This window comes from Neoarius graeffei, chromosome 7 (genome assembly GCF_027579695.1).
Source record: "Neoarius graeffei isolate fNeoGra1 chromosome 7, fNeoGra1.pri, whole genome shotgun sequence".
NCBI lineage: Eukaryota > Metazoa > Chordata > Actinopteri > Siluriformes > Ariidae > Neoarius > Neoarius graeffei.
In genome coordinates this window covers 30347326-30368035 of record NC_083575.1, presented here as the reverse complement: position 1 = coordinate 30368035, position 20710 = coordinate 30347326, and the positions used below count along the sequence as shown (strand labels likewise).

Here is a 20710-nt window from a genome sequence, read left to right as displayed (position 1 = left end):
TTACCATTCGGTTTATTGAGGTGCACAGCAGTGTATACATAGTTGCAATAACTCACATAAAACAAAACAAAGACTGATATTCGGTTGGTTGAGCTGCGCAGACTGCACAGGTTGCGAGCTCGAGCTTGGTTGCTATGGTTACTAACAACAAGTTTGACAGGCATATCGGGGTTGGGGTTGGTTTGCTGGCAGCTTTGTCCCTCCCAGTTCAAAAAACGTATCTGCACCCCTGCGCGTGACATCAATGCGAGGGACGCTTCGGGCTGTGAAGGTTCTGAATCTTCTCAATGGAAGGATGCAGAGGTTAGGGAGCTGATTTCCATTTGGGGGGATGCAGCTATTCAAGCTAGATTGGATGGGTCATACCGCAACCGGGCGGTTTTACTTCCGTAAACACTGGCCATGCTCACTGCGTGTGACGTCATCGTATCCTGCAATGCGCATGCGGAACACTTTTAGGTCGCTTTTCGTTCATACTGAGGATCACATACAAGTCGCATATATTTGTTAATGTGAACGACCTCACAAAAAAATCGGATTTCACAAAAAAATCGGAATTGAGCATTAAGCCTTGCAGTGTGAACGTAGCGTTAGTTAGGTGTATACCAGGAGCCAGGATGCCAGACATAGCAGGCGATCTTAGGGTCTTAGCCAAGCATAGGTTTTCAAAGTTAGTTATTCATATAGGAGTTAACGATATTTGTCTTTGTCAGATAAAGGTTACAAAGAGTAATTTTATAAAGGTGATTAAATTAGTGAAGATGATGTTGAATGCCACAATATGCTCTGGCCCTATCCCAATGGGGTGTGGCAAAGTAGCTTACAGTGGGTGATGGTTGCTGAACTGCTGGTTGTCTATGTGGTGCTCGGAAAACAATGTGGGTTTTATAGCGGAGCTTTTGGCCCACATGAGCGGAGCTCCATACTTAAGAAAATATGTTAACCCATCAAGTTGATTTTTCATGGACACACAGGGATCCCAGCCATGTATGTCTGTCCGTCCGTGCCCCTCGTTATTCTGATTGGCTGTTTGATTTTGGCGGGAACTGGAAGCGCGAGCGCACCTACATAACTTATTTTTGTCTACGGATAATTTCATATTTATTGGGTTTTTCCACCAAGAACAACTCAAACAGCGCAACAAATTAATAATCAATTTTACAAACTTTAATACAAACTTTAAAAAGATGTCAGAACAAGTTAACCAAGGAGAGAAAGATGAAGTAAAAACCGGGAAGAGAGAGTTTCGACAGAGGAAGAAAAGGAAAGAAGACGTGAAAGAGCTAGAGAAAGGCAAATAAATCTTTCACAAGAAAAGCGATAAGCTGAAAGAGAAAGAAAACGTGTAAAAAAATGAATTAATAGAAATGATGAGTTGTAGGAATTTAATTCTAAATAGTGATGTTGATTTTGAAATCACTGCGAAATCCTTCGGGATCTGACAAGTTGACCTGAATCCAGTCAGTGTTTTCATGAATCGTGTATCTTTTATTTGCAGAACATTTTGCTACAAGTCCCTAAAGCACACTGTAGTTTATAGTAATAAAAAGAATAATATACATGTGAGTTTGGAGAAATGTATCTTCTCGTGATGAAATTGAAATACATCAAAGTACATAATCTTTTGCATGTTTGTTTTCATTGGAATGGAAGCTCCGCTATTAGGTAGTACCTAATTTTATATTAGATAATTGGAGTAGTTTTGAGGACAAAGCTGGACTGTTAGGGCAGGACAGTATCCATCCTACTTGGGAAGATGCTATTCTCATTTCTTTCAGCATAGCCCATAGTCTCAGAATAGGCCTAGTTAATTTGTGACAGGCCAAACAGGCTAAACTGACCTCCTGCTAGCTGCACAGAGTCATCACTCAGGTTCCACTATATTGAGACTGTGCCTGTTACCCAAGCTAAACAAAAATTTAGAAATACTCGTGTGTTCTAGTAACCTAATCAACATAAAATTAGATCATACTGAATGTGCATCCAGCACCTTTGATATAAAGCTAAGACTGATCAATGTATCTCTCCACCCTCATAGAAGATAACAAAAATAATCATAGATTTTTATTTAATACTGTACCAAAACTAACTAGGAATAAGACCACCATAAAAATACACACCTTCAATATGTAGTAGCAATGACTTCATTAAATTTTTCAATGGGAATTTAAAATATCAGGCAAAAAATTCAAAATATTAATTTAAAGCCAGACAATTTGAAAAGTAACTCTGTAGATAACAAGATAACTATATCAGATCAAAAATTAGAATGTTTTACTCCCCTTTGAGAGACTGAACTAATTTCCTCATCAAAATCTTCAACCTGTGTATTAGATCCCTTACTGAAATGATTCTTCAAACAGACACTACCAGAAGCAATCAAACCTTTTCTAAAAAAAATCCCTTAGCACTGGCTATGTACCTAAGTCCTTTAAACTAGCAGTTATCAAACCCCTGATTAAAAAAGCTGACCTCAACCCATGTTAGCTGTCCAACTATAGATGAATATCAAACGTCCCCTTTATTTCCAAGATCCGAGAAAAAGCTGTGGCACAGCAGTTATGCTCATACCTATATATAAATAACATCGATGAAATGTATCAGTTAGGACTTAGACCTCATCATAGCACACAGACAGCACTGGTTTAAGTAGCAAATGAACTACTACTGGCCTCTGATCATGGTTGTGTCTCCTTGCTTGTGTTGCTTTAACTTACTGCTGCTTTTGACACCACCGATCATACTATTCTCCTTAATGAACTAGAAAATGTCATTGGAGTTAAAGAAGATCTTATTTAACTGATCATTATCAGTTTGTAGATGTAAATGGCGACTTCACTATGTATACAAAGGTAAAGTCTGGTGTTCCACAAGATTCTCTCTTATGCCCACTGCTTTTTCCTTTATATATGCTACCTCTGGGTAAAATTATTCACAAGCATGGTATGTTATACTGATGACATGCAGTTGTATATTTCAGCAAAGCTAGAGGAAGGACACCAGCTAAGAAAACTGAAGAATAGAATATGTAAAGGAAATTAAGCCCTGGATGCTTATTAACTACCTTCTGCCTTATTCTGACAAGACAGAAGTACTTGTACAAGAACCACATGCAAGCATTCAAATTACACAGTAACTCTGGATGGCCTTTCTGTTTCATCTTGTGCAGCAGTAAAAGACCTTGGAGAGATTACTGACTCAAGTCTTTCATTTGAAACTCATGCACATAATATTACAAGGATAGCCTTCTTTAATCTCAGAAGTATTGCTAAGATAATAATTATGTCACTGCACAATGCAGAAAAACTAGTTCATGCCTTTGTTACCTCTAGATTGGATTACTGTAATGCTTTACTGTCTGGATGTTCCAGTAAGTGCATAAACAAGCTCCAGTTAGTCCAGAATGCAGCAGCAAGAGTCCTTACTAGAAGCAGAAGATATGACATCACCCTTATCTTATCCACACTGCATTGGCTCCCAATCAAATTTCAGATTGATTATAAAATACTACTATTGACCCAGGGCGGCATGGTGGTGTAGTGGTTAGTGCTGTCGCCTCACAGCAAGAAGGTCTGGGTTCAAGCCCTGTGGCCGGCGAGGGCCTTTCTGTGCGGAGTTTGCATGTTCTCTCCGTGTCCACGTGGGTTTCCTCCGGGTGCTCCGGTTTCCCCCACAGTCCAAAGACATGCAGGTTAGGTTAACTGGTGACTCTAAATTGACCATAGGTGTGAATGTGAGTGTGAATGGTTGTCTGTGTCTATGTGTCAGCCCTGTGATGACCTGGCGACTTGTCCAGGGTGTACCCCGCCTTTCGCCCGTAGTCAGCTGGGATAGGCTCCAGCTTGCCTGCGACCCTGTAGAACACGGCTACAGATAATGAGATGAGATGAGATGAGACTATTGACCTATAATGCACTGAATGGTCTTGTGATACAGTACTTGAGCGACCTTCTGGTCTTTTATGACCTGCCAAACCTACTTACTGTAGAGCAAAAGGTGCAGACTATTTTTTGGTCCCTCAAATAGTGAAGGCAACAGCAGGGGCAGAGCCTTTTCTTACAAAGCCTCATAGTTATGGAACTGTCTTCCAAGTAGTTTTTAGGACTCACACAGTCTCAGTGTTTAAGTCTAGGCTGAAATTATATTTGTTTAGTCAAGCCTTTTATTTGCTAAAGGAGCAGATCTGGAGTGTTCTTGGGTAAAGAGTGTTTTTTGAAGGTGGCGTGGCTGGCTGCTTTATGTTTCAGGATACCCTCATGTCTGTGTTCCCTTCTGGCTCTCCCTTTTAGTTAAGCTGTCATAGGTAGTCTTGCCAGAGCCCCTGCTTGAACTCCGCGCACAATGTAGACTGTTCTTAACAATTACTTGATAATGGGCATACCTAACAATCTGTCTCTCCCTCTCTCACTCTGTTGAGCTACACATGCCACTTCTGAGATACCAGTGATGCCGACCTGTCCTGCTTTCTGGACCTGCTGGATCCATTATGATGCCATACTTCTGGCTGGAGTTCTCATCACTTCATGCCTGTGAGGATGGCCCCATATGTACTGCTCCAGATCCATCCTGCTGCCCTACTTCTGGCTGAAGTTCTCATCGCTTTGCTCCTGTGGAGGATGGCCCCATATAGACAGCCTAAAGATATACTTAGAAGATGGCTTTGGACAATTAATACAAACAGTTTTGCTATGATGGCTTAGAACTACAATTGCCATGATAGCTTTCGAACTGCAGTTGTCATGAACAGTTTTGCACTGAAACTGTCTCCATCAATGAACATTTGATAACTTCAGCAAAATAGACTTCATATCAAAGCTGTAATGAACTTCCTGGTTACACAATTGAACGTTTTACCTTATAGGACACACTTATAGAAGCAATTATTTACAACTCCAATTCCAAAAAAGTTGGGATACTGTGAAACAAAAGTAAAAATGAATGTGAAGATTTGCAAATCATGGAAACCCTATATTTCATTGAAAATAATACAGAGACAACATATCAAATGTCGAAACTGAGAAATTTTATTGTTTTTTGAAAAATATATGCTCAATTTGAATTTGATGTCAGCAACACGTTTCAAAAAAGTTGGAACATGGGAAACAAAAGACTGAAAAAGTTGTGTAATGCTAAAAAACACCTAATTTGGTTAATTGGTAACAGGTCAGTAACATGATTGGGTATAAAATAACATCCCAGAAGGCTGAGTCTCTCAGAAGTAAAAATGGGGAGGGGTTCATGGCTCTGTGAAAGACTGTGTGGACAAACAGTGCAACAATTTAAGAATAACGTTCCTCAATGTAAAACTGCAAAGAATTTGGGGATCACGTCATCTATGGTACATGATATTAAAAGATTCAGAGAATCTGGAGAAATCTCTGTATGCAAGAGACAAGGCTCCAAGGCTCGCATGGAGAGGCTGAATGTTATAAAGAGAATAGATAAACCAGCAGACTGGGTGAGTTCATTAGTTATTGTACAGAAGCCAAATGGAGCTTTACGCATATGTCTAGATCCACGGGATCTTAACAGGGTTATAAAGCGTGAACATTTTAAGTTGCCCACAAGAGAAGAAATTATGTCACAGTTCATTGGTGCCAAATGGTTTAGCAAACCTGATGCGTCGTCGGGCTTTTGGCAGATGAAACTAGATGAGGCAAGCTCAAAACTATGTACCTTCAATACACCAGAAGGAAGGTTTTGCTTTTTGCATTTACCTTATGGTATTTTGTCTGCGCCAGAAGTTTACCATAAAACTGTTCACATGATTTTTGAGCACCCTGAAGGAGTGGAGACAATGATGGATGACATCATCATGTGGGCATCCACCAAAGAGGAACATGATACAAAAGTGAGGAAAGTCCTGGATCTGACACGTAAGTCCAATCTGAAGCTAAATCGGGACAAGTGTGAGTTTGCAGTGAAAAGCCTTACCTTTGTGAGAGATGTGATTTCAGAGGAAGGTGTTAAGCCAGATCCAAGGAAAACGGCAGCCATAAAGAACATGGAACGTCCACAGAGCAAGGAGGAGGTGAGACGATTCTTGGGTATGGTTACATATATGGCTAAGTTTATTCCTCAATTGTCTGCCCAGTCAGCACCACTCAGATGTCTGTTAGAGCAAAATAAGGAGTGGGTTATTGGAGTTACATTGTAGTTACAGATTATTCCTCTAACTATCCAGAAGTTGCAACATTGCAGTCGACATCCAGCAAAACAGTCATATCCTATCTGAAAACAGTCTTTGCGAGACATGGAGTACCCAATGAAGTTTTCTCGGATAACGGACCACAGTTTTTAAGTAGTGAGTTTGCGGGTTTTGCAGAGGACTGGGGTTTCCATTATACAACCTCAAGCCCCAATTACCCAAAGTCCAATGGACTTGCAGAGAGTTCCGTCAAGATCGTCAAGACCCTCATGAAGAAAGCTCAAGATGGAAAGGAAGATTTCCAGAGGAGTCTGATGATTTACAGGAGTGTGCCACTGGAAAATGGGTTGTCCCCAGCCCAAATGCCGATGGGACGAAGCATTTGCACAAACCTTCCAATCCACAAGAACCTGTTGACTTCTGGAGTAGCACATAACATCAAGGAATGGAAACAGGAACAAAAAGAGAAACACAAAATGCAACATGACAGAAGGGCTAAACAGTTATCAAGCCTCAGTCCAGGAGACAAAGTTCGGATCCTGGATCACACAACAGGCACACGGACACAAGGAGGATGTGTGCAAAAAGAAGTTTCACCACGCTCATATCAGATCCAAACAGATCAGGGAGTAGCTCTGAGGTGAAACCGGGCAGATTTGAGACTACAATTGACAGTTCCAGAGACAGATTCTCAACAACAACAAAACAATGCGGAACAGGCCGATATTCCCAGTATTGACCAGGTTAGTCAGAGTTTCACAGACCGCGGTGACTCTGTTGAGCCACGCAGGGTTAGTTCACCAGGATTAGTTCAAGTTTTGGTTGTGTTAAAATATTAATGCTGGCTGTATGAAAAGAAAAAAAAACCCTGTAAATACATGGTAATGATTGTTTATCACTTGAATGCAATAGTTTGAGAAGGTCAGATACTGTAAGAAAATCTTTCCATCCAAGATGGCGCCGCAGACGGCTGCCACGGGACTTTGCTCTCTCGTACTTTCTATGTTCTTGTGTAATTGTTGTGTTTAATTCTTCTCCATGCTTCACGGAATGCTGTGCTGAGGGTTTTTTTTTATGCTTACACATTCCGGTCCTGATAGGAGCGAAATGTGTGGGTGTTTTTTTCTCTCATCTCTCATTTCTCAGCCTCTCCCTTCCTGACAAGCCTCTCTCTTGCTTTGCTTCTGTGGACTTGTCTTGTCTGAGAGACCCTTCCTGCACTGTTTTCCAATCAAAATTATGGATTTGATCAACTGGTCACTTCACGCAATTGACAAAATCTTCTCGACGAGAAGCCTGAGTTCGGGGGAACTTGCCTGTCCTGCCGGAACATTCGCAGCCGAATACACCATGGATGCCTGGGAGAAGTGGCGTGTGGTGTGCTTGGCGATTCTTTCCGTGGAGGACATTGAGGATATTTACCTATTCGGAATCATGATCACAGGATTTTTGCTGATTGGACTTGGCATTGCCCTGGTGTATCGAGGAAATCAGATAATGGTGGCAGCTGTTCAAAGCCCCACAAAGCTGCCCGACATGATTGAGGCGGTGGGCAGAGCTGTCGGCACTCAGAATGTGGCTGTTCAGAACTTGAGTCGCAACACTGATAACATCATGGAGAAGTTGATGGCTTTGCAGAGAGAAATGGATCATTTTGGTGGCCAGAATGGACAAGCGGGTTAGGCGATAATGGACACGTCTACCCATCTTAAGTCTAAACAAATTCCAATCTTATCTTGGCTCTCCCAGCCAACACTGCCTTCGAGGCCGTCGCTGTAGAAACGCGATTCTCCCCCTGGGGTTCACTGCAGTGAGACTCTCTCTGTGTGTGTGTGTTTTGTTTTTTGTTTCTCTGCTTTCTTTCTGTCTGTACTATGAAAGCTAAGTCGAACCGGAGTCAAATTCCTCGTCTGTGTAACATACCTGGCAATAAAGTGCTTCTGATTCTGATTCTGAAAAGAAAAAGTAATTTTCTTTTAAAAAGAAGGGAAGATGTGTTGTTATTAGGGCACAGTAGTACAGTGTATGATTTTGATTCCCACTTTAATGTTGCCTAACGGAGCCAATGGGGGAGGGGAACTGGAATATAGAAGGGATTTCCAGTAAGCTAAAGCATGGTTGTGAGAAGTGTCATGGTCTCAATAAACGCTAGTGGTTTAACCCAAGCCTGCTTATTTTTATGTCCATGAGCATGAACATAACATTTCCTTCTTTCACCAAAACACTTTCTACCCATATTAAAACTGCATGGCTCTGTAGTAAAAGAGTCCAGGTGCTAAACTGGCCTGTCTGCAGTCCAGACCTGTCTCCCGTTTAAAACATTTTGTGCATTAAAGTGCAAAATGCGACAAAGGAGACCCGGAATTGTTCAGCAACTGAAACTGTATATTAGGCAATAATGGGAGAATATTCCTCTTTCAAAACTACAGCAGTTGGTCTTCTCAGTTCCCAAACGTTTACAGAGTGTTGTTAAAAGTAGAGGTGACGCAACACAGTGGTGAACATGCCCCATCCCAACTTTTTTGAAATGTGTTGCTGATATCAAATTCAATAATGAGCATATACTTTTCAATGAACAATGAAATTTCTCAGCTTCAGCATTTGATGTGTTGTCTTTGTACTATTTTCAATGAAATATAGGGTTTCCATGATTTTCAAATTATTGCATTCTGTTCTATTTACAGTTTACACAATGTCCCAACTTTTTTGGAATTGGGGTCGTGTAATCACATGATCTGTTATCACCCAAATGAGGATGGGTTCCCTTTTGGGTCTGGTTTCTCTCAAGGTTTCTTCCTCATGTCATCTCAAGGTTTTTTTTTTCTTGTTACCATCCCCTCAGTATTACTTAATAAGGATGAGTTTATAAGTTCATATGTTTAAAATTTATATTTTTCTGTAAAGCTATTGTTAAAAGTGCTAAACAAATAAAATTGTCTTGACTTACCATGTTTCAACTTCCTTGCACTCTGTTCCTAGCCAGTGGCATCAGGCCATGTTGCAGTCTCGAGTACCAGTCATGTAGCAAACCAAGGTTGTGTAGTTCTTCCTGCACTCCATGGTTTATTGCTCCTCCACTTTGTTTTCCAAAATTCAGCGGGAATTGGTGATGGTAGACATGTTCACCAGTGTTTCTGAAAAAATTCTCACAAGAAATTTTCTCCTAAAGGGGCACGACATAACACCACATATCTGGATGTGAAATGGCCTCTGTGTGCTACCTTGCCACTATCTTGGATCATCACTTTTGTCTTCCAAGTCCAGCACCTACATCAGTGAGATCTTTTCAACAAAATTCCTAGTTCCTAAGATACGAAATACATACTGAGTCCTACATCAACAGTCCAAAAGCAGTTAGGCCCTGCCTCCCAAGAGAAAAATAGGTCATATGTCAGGCCATTTTAAACAAATTTAAAATAGATTTCTGGTGATAGGAAGTATATGTGTCAATGCACAAGCAGTTCTTTGCGTTGATCATAGGAGTTTTGTTGAAGCTTTGAATGTATTGCAAGGGAGACATGAAATAGAGCCCCACGTGCTGCACTTTATAGACAGAGTAGCATGAGAAGATACTCATTATTTTTCATTTATAATTTTTTTTTCACATGGACTGTTAATACACTTTTCGAGCAATGCCATCACCACCTACCCTGTCTCTGTCCATGACATTCTACCTTTCAGTTCCTGAACAGTATCATGTATCTTTGTCCTTCATTTTTATTTAAAAAGTTTTTATTCATGTGGCTACAAGACCAGCATATAATGGAACACTTATCTTGACAATCTTGTTGTTGTAAAAAAAAGCTAATGGAAGCTTTAATTAAACAATTTTAATTGTTCTAACTGATTCTGCAATATTAGCATTTTTAAGAGGAATCCTTTTAAAATTAGTACCTGCACTTTCAGAGGTTGTTCGGAGCTGTACCGCATTCCCATGGTGGAATACAAGCTGGATAGCGAAGGCACACGCTGCGAGTATAAGACCCCATTCAGGAGGAACACCACCTGGCACCGGGTGTCCACTACTCCAGGGGGCCAGCCTCTACCTCGAGGCTCACCCACTCAGGGTCCTGAACAAGAGCATTGCCAACCTATCTCTCAGCACACTGAGATATCCATCCCACGCAGCACATCCTTCAACAGGAAACTGCCAGACATCTCCAGGTATTCCCACAATATTGCCTTCTATTATTTAATATTTCTGCATTTTAATAATTGTCTGTAAAATGATCCCTTGTACACAAAAGACACACATTTGACTTAAATATATATTATATAAGTTTTTAGTACAATTTCAACTGTAGTAACAGTACTTTCACTTGTGTATAACAGTTTAGTACTCTTGACACCTCTGCTAATATGTCTGTATTGATTGCTCTTAAGCAATTACTAGTGTATGTAAAGCATGTATCCATTTAAAAGTAAAGAAGTGCTACTTTGTTTCCTGTTAATTCTGTGAGCAGCCATGTTTATTTAATGTCACTTGCGAAGGTCAGGGTTGCTTCCTGAGTTTCTGAGTAGGAATTCCAAGTTAAGGGGAGTGATTCTTTTGTTTTTTCACAGTTTGATATCAGAAACTCCAAGTTACAAGTTTTGGACATATGCAGCATAAGCTGCAGAATGCACTCAGGCCCTTCACCCATTCTCCAATTGTAGCTACGCTCCTGACTTTGGCTGTAAGCTGTGATTGTATTTCAGTGTAGCGTGTGTTCCACACACTAATAGAAGTATCATCGAATGTAATGGGAGAGTTGCACTCACTTCTGACAATAAATTAAGCATTTACTTCTTAAAGGGCAACACCATGCTGGCTGTCTTTCATTAAAAGCTTTGTTCAGACCTGGTACTGTATTAACATCCATTTTGGGTAATTGTATTACATGTCAGCATAGCTAATTAGAGGTCTGAACAGGGTCAAATGTGTCTTAGTTTGCTCACTCAGACCACATTTGAATGTGATTTTAGATGCATGTAATCACACTATGTTTGTACTGTGAACAGCAAGGTATTCTGATGGGTGCTGACAATATCAAAAGAGCCCTCCAACATCAGTGTTGGCAAGTTTGTGGTGTTGCCAATGTTGACAGGGTCAAGAATCCACCTGACATAAGTACATTTTAGTGAAGGTTTTGCTTTTCAGTGTCACACATTGTCCATATATCATTTAGTGCAGTGGTCAAAAAAGTCAAAGTCCCTTCCCATACCATGTGGCAGCGCCGATCTCCGTTTCTGTAGCCCTCAGCCTCTCGCCTATTACATAGCTAGGGTTACAGTGGGGGGCTAGTCCTCTGGTAACCGCGAGAGTTTGACTCCCCACTCGCATCTGTATTGCAGCGTGCCTTGCCAGACGACAGTAGGTACCATTTTTATGATGGTCTTTGGTATGAGCCAACCGTGAGTAAAACTTGTGATCTCCTGATCGAAAGGCAGACATGCTAACCATTAGGTCAACTCACGGTTAGTGCAGTGGTGCAGTTTGTGTATTGCATTTCATGTTTTTAGGGGCCGAGCAACCAAGCTGTGTATGCACTCATCAGCCCTCATTTATCAGTCGAGCATAGAAACCAGCATAGGTCCGAGTGCAGAAATCATGGTATGATAGGGTTCACATGTGATACATGAAACATTTGTATTTTGCCAATGACAATGTAAGAATAACAGGGCATTGATAAGTGTGGTGGCTGAAAACCATCATTTAAATATCATGGCCAGAAATATTCTTGGTTTAGAGGTCACCCCCTGTGACTTTATGACCTAGAGAAACGTAATATGGCCAAGAAGAAAAAACTTTTCTGGCCTCAAAATAAAGGTTGAGGGCATTTTAATTTCTAAAAAAAAATAATGCTGAAGAAGAATGAAAACAATATTAAAGCCCAAATTCAAGTGTAGAATAAATATTTTTCATTAACAAAAACATGTTTAACTAATGCTATTGTGTTCTCTCTGTTCATTACCTGTGCTCCATTGCACATCTAAGGTGGGGTTTACATTAGACCGTATCAGCGGATCATCAGATTAACATTTTTTAAACGATTAGCGTGCACACAGCAACGCCAATACACGATTCGCGTGCACACAGCAACGCCAATACACGGATATGCTCGGCTCTGCAGGCATCCTGCGCTCCAAATCACTCCACCCTGAACAGCGAGTGCCCTCTGGAGGGTGCACACTCCGGCCCTGTGCAGCTCACAGAGCTCGCGAGTGAAGTGCACGAGCAGTGATTCGGGACTGAGACGCTGTGTGTGTGATCTCAGTGCATATCGGGCATGCGCGTCACTTACCACTTGCAAGTGGAAGGATGGCAAGCCTAAAGACAATCATAACTACACAATGGGCAGTATTTGCATCAGTATTTGCAGTATTTTCATACTTTTATACTCTTTAATGAAAGGTGATACAAGGCGGAAGTCCGCGCCGTTTTTCAGCATTCGCGTCACATGACCAACGCCAGCGAATCAGGAAGGTGGATGTCACAGTGACGTTGTCCAATGACGACGCCAGCTAGAGCTCAGCACAGCGTATCCGCGTATTCTCAATGTTTACACAGCACCGGACCAGACACGATCTGGATTGAATACGTGGACCCTGGCGGATTCCCGTTTCCCGGCGTTTCCAGGCGTTTTAATGTAAATGGACAGTGCATCCGCGAAGAAAACGAGACAGATACGGTCTAATGTAAACTTGGCCTAACTGCATATGAGCCATTCCACCGAATCGGTGCCATTTCCGTCCCTAGAAAATTATATGTATAAATGCACATAAAAATGTACTTTAAAATACATTTCCTTATTATGCAGAATGTCCTGCACATTGATCTGATTTCAAATTTAAGATATATAATTGTAAGGATTAATAAAAAGTACCTAAAACACTGAAAAATAGCATGTGTTACCTGTCCCCGCACTCTAACTTTATACTTAACTATGAAATATTATGGTTTAAATCCTTCAGAAACAGTATTTCTTTTGCACTGTTGTGTGACTCCATATCCTATCCATGGTTTAAATATATTTTTTTCATAAGAAATCCACAATATCTTAGTTAAAATACACATTTTAGTTGTGTCCCTGGGTTTTCACTCAGTCCTGTTACCCAAACATATTACCCCATCTGACAAATTTGGAACATTCCATAAATCACATGCTCAACAGGAAGTTACATCAGTTGTGTCTTCTGAAGGCCATGGGAAGACCAAAAGTTAGTTCTCTCATTTACTTTTCTGTATATTTGATGATTTTTTTGGGGGGCTTTTTTCACCTTTATTGGATAAAACAGTGTAGAGACAGGAAATGAGCTTGGAGAGAAGGACGGGGAGGGATCGGGAAATGACCTCGGGTCAGAATCGAACCCGGGTCCCCGGATTTATGGTATGGCGCCTTAGTCGACTGAGCCACGGCGCCCCCATATTTGATGATTTTTTTTAACTTTGACTGATAAGGTCAATGTCAACATACTGTCCTGTTACTTAAATTATTTCATAGATGATATTTGTTTACAACCCCGATTCCAAAAAAGTTGGGACAAAGTACAAATTGTAAATAAAAACAGAATGCAATAATTTACAAATCTCAAAAAAATGATATTGTATTCACAATAGAACATAGACAACATATCAAATGTCAAAAGTGAGACATTTTGAAATTTCATGCCAAATATTGGCTCATTTGAAATTTCATGACAGCAACACATCTCAAAAAAGTTGGGACAGGGGCAATAAGATGCTGGAAAAGTTAAAGGTACATAAAAGGAACAGCTGGAGGACCAAATTGCAACTCATTAGGTCAGTTGGCAAGAGGTCATTAACATGACTGGGTATAAAAAGAGCATCTTGGAGTGGCAGCGGCTCTCAGAAGTAAAGATGGGAAGAGAATCACCAATCCCCCTAATTCTGCACCAACAAATAGTGGAGCAATATCAGAAAGGAGTTCGACAGTGTAAAATTGCAAAGAGTTTGAACATATCATCATCTACAGTGCATAATATCATCAAAAGATTCAGAGAATCTGGAAGAATCTCTGTGCGTAAGGGTCAAGGCCGGAAAACCATACTGGGTGCCCGTGATCTTCGGGCCCTTAGACGGCACTGCATCACATACAGGCATACTTCTGTATTGGAAATCACAAAATGGGCTCAGGAATATTTCCAGAGAACATTATCTGTGAACACAATTCACCGTGCCATCCGCTGTTGCCAGCTAAAACTCTATAGTTCAAAGAAGAAGCCATATCTAAACATGATCCAGAAGCGCAGATGTCATCTCTGGGCCAAGGCTCATTTCAAATGGACTGTGGCAAAGTGGAAAACTGTTCTGTGGTCAAACGAATCAAAATTTGAAGTTCTTTATGGAAATCAGGGACACCGTGTCATTCGGACTAAAGAGGAGAAGGACGACCCAAGTTGTTATCAGCGCTCAGTTCAGAAGCCTGCATCTCTGATGGTATGGGGTTGCATTAGTGCGTGTGGCATGGGCAGCTTACACATCTGGAAAGACACCATCAATGCTGAAAGGTATATCCAGGTTCTAGAGCAGCATATGCTCCCATCCAGACGATGTCTCTTTCAGGGAAGACCTTGCATTTTCCAACATGACAATGCTAAACCACATACTGCATCAATTACAGCATCATGGCTGCATAGAAGAAGGGTCCGGGTACTGAACTGGCCAGCCTGCAGTCCAGATCTTTCACCCATAGAAAACATTTGGCGCATCATAAAACGGAAGATACGACAAAAAAGACCTAAGACAGTTGAGCAACTAGAATCCTACATTAGACAAGAATGGGTTAACATTCCTATCCCTAAACTTGAGCAACTTGTCTCCTCAGTCCCCAGACATTTACAGACTGTTGTAAAGAGAAAAGGGGATGTCTCACAGTGGTAAACATGGGCTTGTCCCAACTTTTTTGAGATGTGTTGTTGTCATGAAATTTAAAATCACCTAATTTTTCTCTTTAAATTATACATTTTCTCAGTTTAAACATTTGATATGTCGTCTATGTTCTATTCTGAATAAAATATGGAATTTTGAAACTTCCACATCATTGCATTCCGTTTTTATTTACAATTTGTACTTTGTCCCAACTTTTTTGGAATCGGGGTTGTATTTTAAAAATACAGATTTTTGGTAAATCACCAAAAATCAGAATGTGCTAAGTGTGGTCATGCTATTAGCGATGACGCCATGTGGCTTAATTCCATGTATTAGCTAATCCTAGGCTAAAAACTCAGTCCTGTTACTTTCAGAGTTTTGGGAACAGGACTGAAAAAAATGCAGCCATCTTTGACTTCCAAACCTTGTAACGTACCGGTAGCCTGAGGTTGACCAATACACATTCTGAATAGATAAATATGTGTGTTATTATAATCAGTGTTGAAAAGATATAACAAATTAAGTTTAATTTGGGAGTGGTACAAGCAGCAAATGGCACCCATTTGGTGGAATGTCCCATATTTTAGCCTAAACTGTACAGATGCTATTTTTCTTAGACATGACAATAATTGTTGTAATAGGATAAAAAGTCAAATCAAAGTTTTTTCCCAGGCCCTGAATATACTAGTGCATCTAAAAAAATTAGAATATTGTGTAAAAGTTCATTTTTTGCAACTTAAATCAAAATTATAAACTTTCATATATTCTATATTCATTACATGTAAAGTGAAATATTTTAAGCCTTTTTTTGTTTTGTTTTAATTTTGATGGTTATGGCTTATAGCTCATGAAAATCAGAAATCCATCCATCCAATTTTTGCCGCTTATCTGGGTCTGGATTGCGGGGGTAAGCGGGGGTAAGTCTGGACACAGTGACTGGCTCGGCTTAAGAACAAAGGAAGCATTCAGATTCCTGTGTGTCCATGCACAAAAGAAAAGTGAATGAAATACTGGGAAATTTGAAATGAAAGGATGTCAATGTCATGAGGGCATTGTGAACAGACATTTAATTATTTGTTATGGATATATTAGGAGCTTTAGCTCCAATTAATTCATACAGTTTTTCAAATGAGTGGATTAAACAGTGGAATAAGAGCATGATGTGCTTATTCTGTTATACAGAATCAAAATATCACTGTTCAGGTAAAAAGATTATTTGCTCTGAATGTATCTAAGCAGGGCGGCACGGTGGTGTAGTGGTTAGTGCTATCGCCTCACAGCAAGAAGGTCCGGGTTCAAGCCTCGTGGCCGGCAAGGGCCTTTCTGTGCGGAGTTTGCATGTTCTCCCCGTGTACGCGTGGATTTCCTCCGGGTGCTCCGGTTTCCCCCACAGTCCAAAGATATGCAGGTTAGGTTAACTGGTGACTCTAAATTGACTGTAGGTGTGAGTGTGAATGGTTGTCTGTGTCTATGTGTCAGCCCTGTGATGACCTGGCGACTTGTCCAGGGTGTACCCCGCCTTTCGCCTGTAGTCAGCTGGGATAGGCTCCAGCTTGCCTGCGACCCTGTAGAACAGGATAAAGCGGCTAGAGATAATGAGATGTAGCTAAGCTTATCCATCCATCCATCCATTATCTGTAGCCACTTATCCTGTCCTACAGGGTTGCAGGCAAGCTGGAGCCTATCCCAGCTGACTATGGGTGAGAGGCGGGGTACACCCTGGACAAGTCGCCAGGTCATCGCAGGGCTAATACATAGACACAGACAACCATTCACACCTACGGTCAATTTAGAGCGTATCTAAGCTTATATCAAAGATAAATACTCGAAGCTTAATGCAGAGCTCAACCAGAAAACTAACAGCAAAAGATCACATGCAAAGGAGCTCACAGAGATGCAAGGAAAGAATGAGAATCAAAGCAGCATTTTATATAGGCCTAAAGGTTTATATCACTGAGCACTATATTAGGAACACTATACTAGTACTGGGTAGGTTCACACTTGCTCTTAAACCAGCCTCAATTCTTCATGGCATGGATTCCATATGATGTTGGAACCATTCCACTGAGGTTCTGGTCAGTGTTGACATGATTGCATCATGCAATTCCTACAGATTTTTCAGGTGTACTTTCATGCTGTGAGTCTCCCATTCTACAACATCCCAAAGGTAATCTATGTGATTCTGATCCGGTGACTGGGTAGGCCACTGGAGAACACTGAAATCATTGTCATGTTCATGAAACTAGTTTGAGATTATCTTTGTTTTGTGACATGGTGCATTATCATGCTTGGAAGTAGCCATTAGAAGATGGGGAAATTGTGGCCATGAAGGGATGCACATGGTCAGCAACGATATTCAAACAGGCTGTGACATTCAAGCGTTGATTGCTATAAACAAGCCTAAAATGTGCTAAGAAAACATCCCACACCATTAAACCACCTTCACCAGCCTGGACTGATGACACAAGGCAGGCAGCACTGATTCATGCTGTCGGTACCAAATTCTGACCCTACCATTTATGTACCTCTGCAGAAATCCAGAGACATCAGATCAGGCTATATTTTCCAGTCTTCAACTGTCTGGTTTTGGTGAGCCTGTGCCCACTGCAGCCTCATCTTTCTGTTCTTGGCTGACAGAAGTAGAATCCAACATGGCTGCCACACATCAATCAATTTGAATGAGGTGGAGCCTCATTCTGTCATGGCATAAAAGATGTTTAAGTGTTTACTCTCCTATGCACCATCATTGAAAATGGAGCCATGAAATCTTTCACAGATCTTACATAGGCCAGCATATTGGTCTGAGGGGAGCTATCCAAGTTACAATGTCACATATGGGGCATTCCTACCATTTAATGGTGCTGGTGGTGGCTGGTCAGGGTGCCAATTTGCTCGGACATGATTGGATTAAATTCTTGACATTTAGAATGGCCGGAGCTACTGGACAATCTTTTTTAGAGTATCTGACTCTCTGGCTGCTGTCCTTGAAAATCACATGATGGTCTTTCATAAGGTCTTTCACAATGAACTGGGGGAACTAAAGGGAATAACAGTTACCATCAACACAAATGAGGCTGTTCTGCCACATTTCTGTGGAGCACGACCTGTCCCTTTAGTCCTGCAGGACAAAGTTGAGACTGAACTGACTCAACTGGTGAAGTCCAGACATGGGCGGAGCTACCGGGGTGGCATAGGGTGGCAAATGCCACCCTAAAAGAAAGCCTTGCCACCCCTGCTGCCACCCCAGTTGGCAGCGACGAATTCAAAGAAAAATTATGGCCAATTTGACATTTACGTGTGCGAATTTCCAATGTCCGACTGCGGCGAATGCAGCACGAGATAACGCCAGAGATTAGTTGTTTTGGAAAATTGAGAGGTGCAAAGTGAGGGAGCCAGGAGTCGCGAGGAAAGGAGACACAGGAGGAAAGAGGTAAAAGCTGATTAACTATCTATCAAGAAATGAAATTATAATGAATGAACAGTGCTAGCATAGTTGCGATGCTGATTTTGGCTCATAAAGACTTATTTGCGGTCGACTATGACAGAAAAGAGACTATCAAGTTTGGCTGTACTCAGCATTGAATCAAAGCGCACAAAAACATTAGATCTTGATAAATTTGTGAAGCATTTTGCTGAGCAACATGGAAATTGCCGCATTCAGCTGTTGTAGGCATGACAAGTTCATGTTATGCTCACTGGTGAGCCTTTACAAAGCGTGAGAAAAAAAAAACTATAAAATGTGACACTGGTGTAAATGGTTTAAATCATGCTGAACTTGAAGCAGTGTTGTTATTGTTGTTGTTTTTTAGTGTCTGTTCTTTTGCATATACAGTATAAAACTGTCCAGAAACGGTATAGACCTCATCTGAGAATGTGTGTTCTTCGTGAACAATAAAAGCATGAGATTAAGTTTGTCTGTATGAGTTTGTAAATGGCAGCCCGTGCCCTTTTGTAGTGTGTACATACTATTTGTCATCAAACTGTGATAACTGTGATTAAATTCAGTATATATACGTCTGTAATACGTTGCCACCCCTCAAAAATTCCTGCCCCCCTCTTGCCACCCCATAAATATTTTTCTAGATCCGCCCCTAAGTCCAGAAATCTCCAACTTATGACATACTCCGAGTTGGTAGCCCTAATTGCCCTGGACATAAAGGGTGATGGCTCCATCTGCATCTGTGGGGACTATAATCTGACTGTTAATGCAGCTTCTTAGATGGAACACTACCCCCTACCTATGGCAATCAATACCCACTGTGGCCTGTTTCAGTACACTCAACTCAACTCCCATTTGGCGTGTTGTCAGCATGCACAGTTTTTCAGAGGGCCATGGAGGGACTGCTTGGGGGGATAGATCATGCTGCTATTTATCTGGACAACATCCTGGTGACAGGTGTCAATGAGGAGCAACACCTGTATACTCTGGACCAATTGTTGTCCTGGGTTGAGGAAGCAGTTCTTCACCTGAAAAGATCAAAATGTGCATTTATGGTACTTGAGGTGGAATATTTAGGCCACAACATTAAATCAAAAGGATTACATAAAGTTTTGTAATGGCCCAGTCAGAGCCCAGATTGAAAACTGTGAAATGACTTGAACAGGGTTGTGCACAGGAGATCCTCTTGCAATTTGATAGATCTGGAGCATTTCTGCAAGGAAGAATGGAATGAAATACCTAAATGAAAATGTGCAAAGTTGGCAGACTCTTATCTAAAATGACTGATGCCTGTATTACAAGCAAAATGTGCTTGAACAAAGTATTAGTTAAGGGGTGTGCACACTTGTGCAACTAGGTTATTGTAAGGTATTGCTTTTTCTTTTTTTGCCTACAAACTTCTCTTCATTCTCTGCTGAATTGTCTCCTTGTAGGCAGGAACAGCATATGCTCTCTCCATCAGAGGCTCAAATAGATAAGTCACTGTGCTGGCTGTTTGCTCATTCTTGTGTAGAAATTTTCACTTCAAATAATCTTAGTCACAAAACTACTCCGTGGCACATCTTTGCTGTCACTGTCCATTAATTGGATAAAGCTTTATTTGTGTAATTGTTACTCACATCACGCACTGCACCCTGGTTCATCATACACAATTGCGACCCACTCCCTAAAGTACATTTTTTCAAATCTGCAAAGAGGGTGGGGAAGAGTGTACAGTTACTCTTTAAAGAGTTCCCTTAGATGGACAATGGAAGAAGCTGAACATTTCTAAATGTATAAAAGGTTCATATATAGTGTGTGTGTGTATATATATACATATATATATATATATATATATATATATATATATATATATATATATACACACACACACACAAAATATAGGCTGCAGTCCATACACTGTCGTCTACATTAAAATGTGCAATAGAACATACAAGAACAGACCCTCATATTTCAGAAATTAAGAAATTAAGTTAAAGACAAAATTTCATGCACAGATAAACAGAAAGTACACTGCCTGGCTAAAAAAAAAAGTTGCCATTTGGATTTAAATAAGGAAATACATAAGAGTCTTTGAATGGATAATTACTGCAGTATTGCAACTGGCGACAATTCTTTTAACCCTAACTGACGCTGTGAGTAGCTTAACATTTCACAAACAAACATGCTGGAAGACTCATGGAAAAGATATTACTTTGTTTCAGAAGGGTCAAATTATTGGCCTACATCAAGCAAAGAAAACAACTAAGGA

The 20710-nt window shown here is 40.8% G+C and overlaps 1 protein-coding gene across 1 annotated transcript in view; it reads left to right on the top strand.

Moving 5' to 3' along the window:
* Window positions 1–20710, top strand: part of LOC132889218 (signal-induced proliferation-associated 1-like protein 2) — a 246877-nt gene that overhangs the window by 150983 nt on the left and 75184 nt on the right. The window contains exon 10 of the mRNA XM_060925482.1: window positions 10055–10312. Within this exon, the coding sequence (XP_060781465.1) occupies window positions 10055–10312 (258 nt within the window). The remainder of the gene's footprint in view (window positions 1–10054; window positions 10313–20710) is intronic.